This window comes from Sus scrofa, chromosome 6, assembly GCF_054392235.1.
Source record: "Sus scrofa isolate SSC_HxYL_T2T_F1_AM1 chromosome 6, Sscrofa_HxYL_maternal_Yorkshire_Landrace_v2.0, whole genome shotgun sequence".
Classification (NCBI taxonomy): domain Eukaryota; kingdom Metazoa; phylum Chordata; class Mammalia; order Artiodactyla; family Suidae; genus Sus; species Sus scrofa.
Window position 1 is genome coordinate 2,654,410 of NC_139388.1, and position 12,059 is coordinate 2,666,468.

Here is a 12,059-nt window from a genome sequence, read left to right on the forward strand (position 1 = left end):
TGACCACACGGGCAAGTGGCCTGAGTCTCAGTCTCTTCTGTCCCAAGAGGGCAGAGTGAGCTGCTGATGCAAAGCGCCCGGGTCCCGTCCGAGGTGTTTGCCCCTTAACACCAGGGTCACCTGAGCGCCCGTGACCCGCCTCGCTCCCGGAGATGTCATCCCGACCCAGGCTTGGTCTACAGCCTTTCTGGAGGGCACAGGGCAGCAGGCGCGAGGTCAGGAAACCTGCCGGCATCTGCTCTCCCTCCCCGAGGCGGGATCGCCTCCTTGGCCCGGTGAAGATAATGACATCTTGATTTCAAAGCATGTCACAAGGTTAAACGAGGCATGAAAGTGCTCTGTCCCTTTGGCATATCTGCCCCTCCTGCTCTCTTGGCAGGAGGCACAGCGAGCTGCCGGCCTCCAGGTCTAGCCCCGTCACTTGCCGTCAGCCCACCCCCGCCCCCGGCAGATGACTTCCTGGTCTGTGCCCAGGCCCCGTGGCAGCGACCCTGATAACACAGGGCCATTATTGTCGGGAGCTTGGGAGCTTTGATGGGAGCTTGGCTTGTGCCAACGTCAACGCGCAGGCACTGAGGGGAGGGGACCCCTCTGGCATGCGGCACTTGGTCCAAGCCCAGGTGAGACAGACGTTCCACGCCCTGACCAGAGTCCAGCGTCGAGGGCTTTGAGGAGGCCCTCCGGACATCAGAGGCCGGGGGTGAAGAGGCTTCTGGAAATGGTGGCAGCCACTAATTCTCCATCATCCTCTGAGCACCTGCATTAGCTCATGTGACGTTCCGGCCACCTTTCGAAGTCCCTCTCTTTATCTCCATTTTGTGGGGGTCAGGGCAGGGGGGTAGGGTCTGCTGGGCCTGGCTTCGGGAGCTCCTGTGCAGCAGAGGGAGGAGGGTTTGGGAAGGCGTGGTGGGCGGGCCGCAGTACCTAGGAAGGCTTCCAGCAGCCGGGAGCACAAGCGCAAGTAACCTGAACAAATACGGCTTTATTTTTCTTGTGAGAGAAGCAGGGTTGAGCAGCCGGGTGATACTGGGTACAAGGTGACGAGATGGCAGCGTGGCCTCCGGCGCTGTGGCCCTGTTGCTTAAGGAAGTCTGATGAGGGCGGGCGCAGGTGCCTGACACATTTCGCCTTCCGTTAGAGAAGCCAGCATGGTCTAGAAAACTCTCCCACAATTACTTGCGTCTTATTGGCCAGAACCAGGTCCCACGGTTACTCCCGAATTCAAGGGAAACTGGGCACAAAAACATTGGTTTTCCACCTTTGTGGTCCAATCAGTGAGAGGGAACAGGATGGAAGGGCTTTCAGGTAGTCCATGGGCAGGGCTGCCCATTCTCGAGAGGCTGTTCCCGCCTTGCCTTGGAGGCTGGATCAGTGTCCTAGGGCCACCTTGACAACCAGGCAGCTGAAACCAACAGAAAGGGATTCTCTCCGTTTGGAGGCCGGAGGCCTGAGGTCTGAGGTCCAGGTGCGGGCAGCGCCAGGCTCCCTCTGAAGGCTTGGGCAGGGGGCCAGGGGCAGTGTCCGGGGGCTCCAGGTGCCCCTTGGCTTGTGGCCGCGTCACCCCAGTGTCTGCCCCATCATCACACGGCCGCCCCCCCCTCCGCCCCCGCTGCTTGCTCCGTGTAAGGACACCAGGCCTGTTGGATCAGGATCCGCCCTAACGACCTCACCTCAGCCTGATGACACCGGCAGAGGCCCTGTTTCCAAGAAAGGCCTCACTTCCAGGTAACGGGGGTCGGGACTTCAACGCATCTTTTGTGGGGGACACAACCACAGCAGAGACCAGGTCGGGCTTCTGTCGTCTCGGGGAGGGAGGTAAGGGCCACGCCTGAGCCGTCTCCTCCAAGATCAGACCCCCTACCACTGCCCCCATGGCCGGGGGGCATCCTTGTCTGAGTGGCCGCACCCCCCCTTCTCCTGCCTCACACCCTCCCTCTCAAGAAGCCCTCCAGCATCTTCTGCTCCTCTTCCTGCAGGGGGCTGTTCTCCGACATGTGAGTCCCCAAGCCGGCCGCAGACCATGGCTCTCAAAGCCCCAACGGCCCTGCTTGGCACCGACCCTCCTCGCAGCCACCCACACCTGGCAGCTGCTACCGTATCGTGCCCCCAACGATGCTCAGGGCTCGGGGTCATCTATCCAGGCAGAAGCTCCGTGTCTCTCTGGCCCAGGGGACACTCCTGCACAGGCAGGGCTGCAAGTCCCTCCTCTCGTCTTTACCTCTGTAACAGGCTGGCGGGGGGGAGACTCTCCTGGGTCACAGAGCTTCACCGCCATGATGTGGGGGAGGGGTGGGGCTGTAAGCATCACCCCCAAGGCCCATCACCCCCGAGGCCCATCACCCTGGCTGCTAACGTTCAAGCAGACCCAGCACTGAGCCGTGCAAAACACTTTGCTGTTGAGACTTTTCTTTTACTCTTTTTTCGTTTTGCTTTTCAGAGGTGCACTGGCAGCATTTGGAAGTTCCCAGGCTAGGGGTCGAATCGGGCCTGTAGCTGCCGGCCTCCACCACAGCCACAGCCACCCGGGATACCGTTGCGTCTGCAACCAACACCACAGCTCACGCCAACACTGGATCCCTGACCCACTAAGCGAAGCCAAGGACGAACCCACATCCTGATGGATACCAGTCAGATTTGCTTCCCCTGCACCAGGGCAGGAGGTCTGGTGTAGGCTTTTTTTTTTTTTTTTTTTTTTTTTTTGGTGGGGGTATGAAATTTTCTGGGGGAATTGATACTGTTAAGGAACTTGATCAAGATTCCTTGGTTCTAGGAAGTTCTAAAACAGCCAGAAAAAATGTGGTTAGACCCACCTGGTTCCCAGGTCTCCAGTCACGGGTTGACCACAAGACGGTCACGTGTCTGATTGCTCTGCACAGCCGGCTGGCTCACTGCGGGGTGTTGCGGTCTCGGGCAGGGCACAGGCGCTGTGGCAGGACTCAACGCACACAGGACGGGGGTGGACCAGCCAGAAACAGTGGAGTCGCCCGATTTGCCAAATCTCTGCTTCTCCTCCGACCTTCCGAGACCAGAGGCCGGGTCCTTTCTCCAGCTGCATGACGACTCACCACCAATCTAGTGGCTTAAATTAACCCCACTTATCACCTGGAGTTCCGTGGGCCAGAAATCTGAACAGGCTCGACTAGGTGCTCTGTTCGGGTCTCAGGGGAAAACCCAGGTGTCCCCCCACGGGGCTGTCCTCCGCCCGAGAACCTGCATCCTGGAGGCTGTGGGTCTGAGGCCCCTGCTGGCTGGTGGCTGGAGCCACACTCGGCCCTGGAGGCCACTCACACTTCCCTGGTGGCTCCTTCTGACTTCGGAGCAGAAAGGGGATGGCGTGGCCTGTGTTTCTGACCTTTCGAAAATCTCTGACGCCTCCTCCCACCAGAGAAATCACTCTGATTTGACAAGATTCACCTGAATGGGTCCGGCCCACACAGACCATCTCCGAGCCTTAAAGTCACCTGACCTGGGACCGTCCATTTGCAAAATCTCTTCACAACAGCATCTGGGTTAATATTCGAGGCGGGGGGCAATTCCAGGGTTGGGGGGTCCTCAGAATTCTCCCTCCCCTGGGAGGCCTTCAGGGGAGATGAGCCCTCCCCTGGCTCTCAGGGTGGGGGACACTGCCCTCCCCTTTCTCTTGGATGAAATGGGCTCTCTCTTGGCACGAGGGACTCGCATGAATTCACCCCTTTACACTGAGGGAAAAAGCAGAGCAGGGGCCTGGCCTCCCAGGGGAAACCCAAATATTGAGGCCAAACAAGCCTGCCCCCGGAAGGCTGGAGGGAAGGCCAACTCTTTGTTCAGACTCAGGAGAGCCGGCCTCTGGGTTCTTTCGCCTTTTCTCCGATCATGTGACAATGACAAGCTGTCGAAGTTTTTCAAAACCCGTTTTCAGAGTCAATGGCGTCTGAGGAGTTTCCCAGCACAGCAGACCCTTCGTCACCAGGAAGGACCAGTCAACAGCGACATGAGATCCACGGAAGGTCCCCAGGCTCTCCACCCACAGGCGCCGGGGGCTCCCCCCCACAAATGCCTGTCTCCCTGGAACCTACGAAGGATACAGGGTCTTTGCAGGTGTAATCAGGTTAAATGAGGTCAGACTGGAGTGGGGCGGGCCCTGAATCCAATGACTGGTAGCCTTAGGCCGAGCGGGAAAGTTGGCACACAGACACGCAGGGAAGAAGGCCACGTGCGGACGGAGCAGCGATTGCAGCGACGTGGCAATGCGTGAAGGATGCCAAGGACTGCTGTCAGTCACCGGGACCTGGGACAAGGGCCTGGAACAGAGTCTCATCAGAGCCCCGGGAAGGAACGAAGCCAGCCCACACCCGGATCTTGGGCTTCCAGCCTCTAGAGCTGAGGTGATACATTTCTGTTGTTTCCAGGCCCCAAGTTAGGGGTCATTTGTTTCTGCCAGCCTTAGGAAACTAGCATACCCCCTATGAGTGTGGGGGGGGTGTGGTTTTTTTGTTTGTTTGTTGTTTAGGGCCGCACCCACGGCATATGGAGGTTCCCAGGCTAGAGGTCCAATCAGAGCAGCAGCTACTGGCCTACACCACGGCCACGGCAACGCGGGATCCGAGCCGCATCTGTGACCCACACCACAGCTCACGGCAATGCCGGATCCTAAACCCACTAAGCGAGGCCAGGAATGGATCATCCGAGTCCGTTCATTACTGCTGAGCCATGAAGGGAACCCCTGTGCGGGTATTTTTTTAAACGTAATCTCTGATTGGCCACAGACCTCACCCTCCCTCTTTTCTTCTCCCATCTCACATTCTGCTTAGCTCTTGAAAGGATTTTCATTTGCAACCCTTGGCAGACCTAGACATTTCATAAAATTGGGTTTCAAAATCAAATACCTCGTATTTCACCTATGAGTAAACTCCAAACAGATCTAATCCAGATGCAATACAAGAAGAGGTAAATAAATTTAACTACCTGAAAATAAGAGATACCTTTTTAAGGTAAAAACACCACGAACAAAGTCAGAGGCAATTGACAAGGTGGGAGAGAGTATTTTCAACATAAATCAGAGATAGGAGCTCCCTTGTGGCAGCGCAGGTTAAGGATTCAACTTTGTCACTGTGGTGGCTTGGGTCACTGCTGCAGGGCGGGTTCAATCTTTGGCCCAGGAACTTCCACATGCCATGGACATGGCCCAAAAAAATTTTTTTTAATTAAAAAAAAAAATCACAGATAAAAGGCTAATATCCCTAATATATTAAAAGCTCTTAAAAATGGACAAAATAGGCAAATACCATGAACAGGCAATTCATTTACAGAAAGATCCCCAAATGGCATCCATACCTGGTTCTCTGACCCCGCCACCGAATCTCACTTCTCTGTTATAATTGAATCTGTTTCTGCTCAAACTAGACACAGCAGCGTCTGTGAGCACAGCCTGTTTCCAGGCTCAGTGCATCTAGAAGCCTGAAGGCTTTTCAGGCAACAGTACCTCCAAACAGTATCTCCGTGACTCCAGAGACAGTTTTAAAAGAGTTCACAGGAGTCCTCACTGTGCCACAGTGGGTTAATGATCCCATCTGTCTCTGCGGAAGGGGGCCGGTTCGGTGCCCAGCCCAGCACGGCGGCTTGAGGATCCAGCACCACTGCCGCTGTGGCATAGGTCGCAGCTCCAGCTCAGAACAATCCCTGCTCCAGGAACGACCCTATGCTGCGGGTGTGGCCGAAAAATCAGAGTTCACAGATGGGTTTTCAAGCAATCCCAGTTTTATTGCAGTAACAGGCCTGCCTTCTGGGGTGACCGCGTAGGAGGGGAGCTCCTGGGTTGGGTGAGCTCTGGTATGTTTGTTTAAAAAGAAACCTACCCTACGTTAGAGTTTTACCCTGTCACTCAAACAACACGTTCTCTGCCTCTGGAATGTGTTTTTCACCCACACTTGAGTCCGGGTGTGTCCTGTGTCTTGAGACTTGAAACCAAACAGTGGAATCCTGACTAAAAGGGTTCTGGGAAGCCACCCAGTGCCCAGGACGCTATTGCTGCCTGGTCATTCTCAGAAACCCACGCAGGATCTAGAGGGCGGGGCAGGTAAAGTCCAGGGCCCGCAGAAATGCCTTTTGAAACTCAGTCAACAGGGCACAGAAACAACCTGAATGCCCAACGGGAGGGGATTAACTGAATAAACCACGGCGTATCTACCCAAGCTTCTGGGCCGCCCTTGAGAACCACACAGAAGAGATGCCCAAGAGAGACGTGGGCAGACATCTGGGGTACGCTGTGAGGTGGGAAAGACAGACTGTAAGATGCGGAGCACAATCTTATTTCCAAGGAATATACCATTTTTGTCTTTTTGTCCTTTTTTTTCAGGGCCGCTCCCGCGGCACATGGAGGTTCCCAGGCTAGGGGTTGAAGTGGAGCCGTAGCCGCCGGCCTCCACCACAGCCACAGCAACGCAGGATCCGAGCTGCCTCTGCAACCTACACCACAGCTCACGGCCACAAAGCCAGGTCCTTAACCCACTGAGCGAGGCCAGGGATCAAACCCACAACCTCACGGTTCCTGGTCGATTTGTTTCAGCTATGTCACAATGGGAACTCCAAATATACCATTTTTGCAGAAACAGGTGTGCAGAGATAGACAGACATGAATACCAAACTGCCTAGAAAAACATACTTTAAAACGCTCACATTGGTTATGATGGAAAAGTGACATTATTTGACTTTTAGGGTGTTTTTCAGTGAGCTATGGCCTCTTTACAAGACGCATATATTCCCTCACAGTGACACAAAACAACGGTTTTATATATAATGCATATACAATCCCCAGTTTATTTGTTTTAAAATACTCCAGAAAGAGGAGTTCCCATCATGGCACAGCAGAAACAAATCCGACTTGGAACCATAAGGTTTCAGGTTTGATCCTTGGCCTCACTCAGTGAGTTAGTTAAGGACCCGGCGTTGCCGTGAGCTGTGGTGTAGGTTGCAGACGCGGCTCGGATCCTGCGTTGCTGAGGCTGTGGTGGAGGCCGGCGGCTGCAGCTCTGATTCGACCCACAGCACGGCACGGCTGTGATGCATCTGTGACTGATTGTTACTGGGACTGCTGGCCTGGGAACCTCCATATGCTGCGGGTGCGGCCCTAAAAAGAAAAAAAAAAAATACCCCAGAAAGGAAATACATGTATTTGTCTCACTCCAGGGAGAAAGAGACGAAATAAAAATGGCAAAACGTCATCTCTGTTGGCGCAGGGCCAAGGGATGGAGGGCGTTACGAGACTGTTCTCTTGAGTTGTGGGTCTGTTTGAAAACTTCTGCAATAAAGGTAAACCAACACAACCCCTCAACACACAAAACCGAGGGCGGCAGCGAATTGCTAGCTTTCAGAGGATATCGCAGCCGTCGGGTAAAGACGGAGAAATGTGGGTCACAAATGCATGAGGCTGCAGAACTTAACGGTGGGAGTTCACGATTCCCTGGGTGCGACCGACCTCTCTCAGCCTCCATCTCCCATCTATAAACTAGGGAGATCCTTGCTGCACGGCACGGCTGTGATGCATCTGTGACTCTGTTACCGGGACTGCAGGCCCAGGGAAGCACACCAGAAGCCTGGAAGCAAGAACTCCTCCCCCAATGGGAGGTGTCCAACTTCCGTGTGCCCCCCAGGGACCCGGCCCCATGCAGATTCCAAGACCCTGCCCCCCAACAAGTCTGACTCAAATGCTGGGGTCCGGCTCAGGAATCTGCATCTTAAGTCAGAACCCGGGTAACTCCTACTGCGGAGATACCATTGCCAGGCCAAGGTCAAAGACACCTGGAAAGCAGATCTGGCAGTTCCCGTTTTGACTCAGCAGGTTAAGAACCCAACTAGTATCCACGAGGATGTGGGTTAAGGATCCGGCCTTGCCGCAAGCTGTGGCGTAGGTCGGAGATGCGGCTCAGATCCGTGGCTGTGGTGTAGGCTGGCAGCTGCTGCTCTGATTGGACCCCAGCCTGCGAACTTCCCTTTGCCTCAGGTTCAGCCCTTAAATAAAAAGAGAGAGAGAAAGAAAGCGAGCAGGTTTGCCCTGGAGGAGAGCCTGGGCCCTGCAGAAACAAGGTTGGGAGTGGCTGGGGACAATTGCCATTTACGACCCTAGGAGGACTTAATCAGCAGTCACATCTAGGAAGAGCTGCTGTGCCACAGACACCTTTGGAACCTCCAGTTTGCAGAAATGTCACCTTTGTGCTTTCCTCCCGAGGAACAGAGTCCAGGCAACTGACTTAGGTCTGGACTTGGCTCTAACACGTACGAACCGCATGCCCACAGGCCCACAGCTGACCAGCCCAGGTCTCTACAATGGGACCAACGACAGCGCTGTAAGGACCAGGCTCTCGGGAGCAGAGGCACCACCAGGGGCCCCGCAGAAGGATTAGGGATCCACTCTGTAGGGCCGGCCCGTTTAGGGGTCCCCTTGCTTTCTCAGTCACAGAAGGCAGGGCCCAGGACAAGTGGAAACATCTAAACGGAGAGCATGCACCGCCTGGCCTGGTGCCGTGGGGCAAAGTGTGCGGCGAGTCCAGGCTCCGAACCTGAGTGTACACTGGCCGCGTGGTGGTTTAAGGCAGCCTCGTCTTCCTCGGAGTCACAATCTTAATTCTGTTTTCATTTCCTAAGCACAACCTGGCCTCTGAGCTCTTCCTCTCTGGCTGGATTTTAAATGAGAGAGAAGCCAGGCCATGGCTGGGTGGGGGCGGCGGCGGGGGGGGTGTGCTGTACCCCGAGTCCAGGTGCCCCATCTCTTGCCTGGTCCCTGCCTACGGTAGTAATTAAAATCACTAATTCAGACGCAAGAACTCAACCCAGGCACATCATAGCTTCATTGCAAAATCATTTGCTTAGGGAATCTGAACGCCAAAATCTCTCTCTAAAAAACGTGTGCTCCATCCCAGCTCTACGGAAAATGCAGACAGACGTACTGTCCTAGCCTAGACAGTGAACTCCCCGGGGGCATCCCAGCCCAGAGTTAACCGCGTGGCAGGTACCACCTGCAGGAACAAGTGAACGTGCTGTCCTACTCAGTGCTGGGGGGGTTTCTCTCCTCACTGAGCACAGGGCCCCACCTCCTGGTTACCTGCAGCCCCCTTTTCGGCTCACATGGATGGATGCCCACCAGTCTCCTCCCTTGGCCCCCAGCCCCTCCACTTTGTAGGCAGCGGAAGTAACAGTCAAGTCCCGTGGCTGCCAGGGCTCCCCTGCTGCAGAGAGAGGGACAGTGAGAAGCTCCAGAGGGCCCAGGGCTGGAGGCTGTTTTAGGGAAGGAGCTCTGGTGGCAGGGAGAGCAGAGAAAACCAGGGCCTCGGGGCCGGGCCGAGTCAGCGTGCGCCCTCTCTCCTCCCCGGAGACCCTTGGCTGCTTCCCAGGGCAGGGACAGTGTGCCTAAGAGAAAGCTCCTGCGCAAACTGGTGGCCCAACCACCTCAGGGTCCCGGCCATCAGTTCCTTGAAGTCGAGGGTTGGTCTCACTGTCCTTAGAAGCCCCAGATCCCTGCAGGACAGGATTTAATACCCGCTGAATTAAACTGAACTCGACTGCAGCTAGACTGAGGGGGAAAGGGGAGCAGATGAGTTTCCTGGGGCACCAGAATGAGGAGTGGCAAATAACAGAGATATTCTCTCATGGTTCTGGAGGCCAGAACCAAGTCCAAGGGTCGTTCAGGCCGTGATCCTTCCTGCCTCTTGTATCTCTTGGTGGCTCCGGGCTTGTCTCGGCTGCAGAGCTCTGCCTCTGTCTTCACATTGCCTTTTTTTTCCCCCTGAGTCTCTGCTTATTTTTTTCTGTCTCCTATAAGGACAATCTCACATAGGGCCCACTCTAGTCTGTGACCTCATCTTGATTCTTATCTGAATTCTATCTGCAAAGACCCTATTTCCAAATAAAGTCACATTCTGAGGTTCTAGGTGAACGTGACCTTTTGGGGGACACTCTTCACTCCAGTCCATACATGAAATAGCTAGCAGCACAGGCAGAAGAGTCAAGAAGGAGGCTGGGAGCTAGGAGACCTTGACTCAGTCGCTTGCGGCTTGCTTGTTTCAGCTGCGAGGGCTCCTGTTAGCATCTCTGACCTCCTCGGCCAGCTGGGAGGCAGGGTTCCCAGCTCCCTTTTACAGATAAGGAAACTGGGGCTCAGAGGCGTTGAAGCAACAGCCAAGGTCATACAGCTGGCTAGGGCTGGGACTGGAATCCAGGTTGACGGGCACCAGAGTTTAGGGGTTTGACAGCCAGGTTGGCCTGGATTTGAGGGCATCTCCAGCACCGATAAGGTCTCAAGATCTTTCCACTCCAAGGAACTTAATTTATCAATAGAAAGCAAAGGTGAACTGTTTTAGGTTTCAGGTTCCTTCACGTCTTAAAGACTGCAGACTTTGGAATGCGGCCACTTCCCTTGAATCACTTGAGAAAGTGAGGTCCAAGAGAACAGGGGTTATTTCCATTATTCGTGGAAATTGGTCTGGACGGGAGAAACCCGGTAGGGACACAGAGCCCTTGACTCTGTTGCCTGGAAGGAGCTAATACACCTGGGAACCTAGGCTGACTTTCACCTGGATGCCTGCTCCTTCCCGGGGGGGCCAAGAATGCCAGGTAGTTCAGGGAGACTCAGGAGTAAGTTTTCCTCCCTCCCCAACCAGGGCTCCACAATGTCTTGTGCAACTTTGAAATCCCAAGGTTGCAGAACGTCTACTTAGGAAGTTTCTAGTCCCTTAGACCATGTCCCAAAGAAAGGCATTCATTTATTCAACCAATCTCTATTGTGTACCGCCGGGACCAGGCTGGCAGTGCCGCAGGGCAGGAGGGCAGGCTTTGCTTGCAAGGGGCTCCCTGGGGTTCAGAAGCTGGCGCTCACCAGGCCTGTGCCCATGTAGCTAGCTGAACGAATATAGAAACAGGCCCGTCCTAGACCTCAGCACTCAGAAGAAGGGTTTTCTGGGAAGAGCAGGGAAGAAGGAATTCCTTGCTTCCGGACCTCGGTTTTCTTATCTGGGGAGGGCAGACCGCTAGCTGCAGTTGGAAGACACTGCGTGGTTGGGCCATCAGCTTCTCCCCCGCCTATCCCCAAATCCGTACCAATGCAAATGCGGGGGTGAGGCGTTCCTCCTGCTCCCTGACCCTGGCCGGTGTACTTGCAGTCTCTCGGTTCTCTGAGCTAAGGAAGTAACCCGCTGAAAGGAGGCCGACTTAATGGCTCCATTTGGGCGAGGTTTCTGCACAAACCTTGTTCCCGTCACACCCTGAGGCAGGCCAGCCGACTCAGAGGTGCGGGCGCCCGGCCTCTGTGAGCTCACGACCTTCTCACCGGGCCCAGGGGGCGGTTGTCATCACCCTCCCTTTCGCGGGAGGCGCCCGGGGCTCAGAGAGCGCAAGCCACTCGCCCAAGGTCACACAGCTTCGCAGAGGCCGAGCGGGGACGGCGACGCAGGCGTCCGGAGGCCCGCTCCAGCGGCTTTTCGAAGACACTCGCTACCTCCCTATTGTGACGCTCAGGAATAAAGCAGGAAAGCTGGACGCCGGCCTTCACCTAAAACAATGCTCCACGCAAATCTGCGCGAACAAAAGCAGCCAGAAATCCGCCCCGGGTTTTCCGCACGCCCGGCCCGCCAGCCAATGGACTCCACCGGTCGCCGAGGGGCGGGCCGGGGCGGTCCCAACGTGATCGACAGCCCCCGGGAGGCGTGGTCTGCGCAGGAGCGAATCGGATTGGGGACCCGGAACAATCAAGGTCCGAGAAGACGCAGCCTGAGCCAATCAGCGAGGGGGGCGGGCCCGGACTCCCGGCTGTCGCGAGAGGCGGCCACCCCGCCCACTTGCGCCTTGTCCCGGCGCCCGTCAGCAGCGAGCGCAGCGCTCGGCCCGGATCCGTCCGCGGCGCGGGGAGCAGAGGCGCGAGGCCGCGGCGAGTGCCGGCGCAGATCCCTCCGCCGCCGCCCGCTTCCGAGCCCCGCTCCGAGCGCCGCTGCCGAGCCCGCCGCGGCCTCCGTCCCGGGTAACGGCCGTCGGCCCAGCGCGGCGGCGCGGCGGCATGGCCCGGGCGGCTCCGTCGGGGGGCGGCCCGCAGTGAC

General features: G+C 56.2%; 1 protein-coding gene and 1 long non-coding RNA gene across 2 annotated transcripts in view; one reads left to right on the forward strand and one right to left on the reverse strand.

The window, feature by feature from the left end:
- Positions 1–12,059, reverse strand: part of LOC146402146 (uncharacterized) — a 345,416-nt gene that overhangs the window by 225,772 nt on the left and 107,585 nt on the right. The gene's annotated exons all lie outside the window — the stretch shown is intronic.
- The window catches only part of ZCCHC14 (zinc finger CCHC-type containing 14), a 73,175-nt gene continuing 69,099 nt past the window's right edge, over positions 7,984–12,059 (forward strand). Inside the window, exon 1 of the mRNA XM_084959265.1 lies at positions 7,984–11,935. Within this exon, the coding sequence (XP_084815391.1) occupies positions 11,527–11,935 (409 nt within the window). The 5' untranslated portion in view covers positions 7,984–11,526. The remainder of the gene's footprint in view (positions 11,936–12,059) is intronic.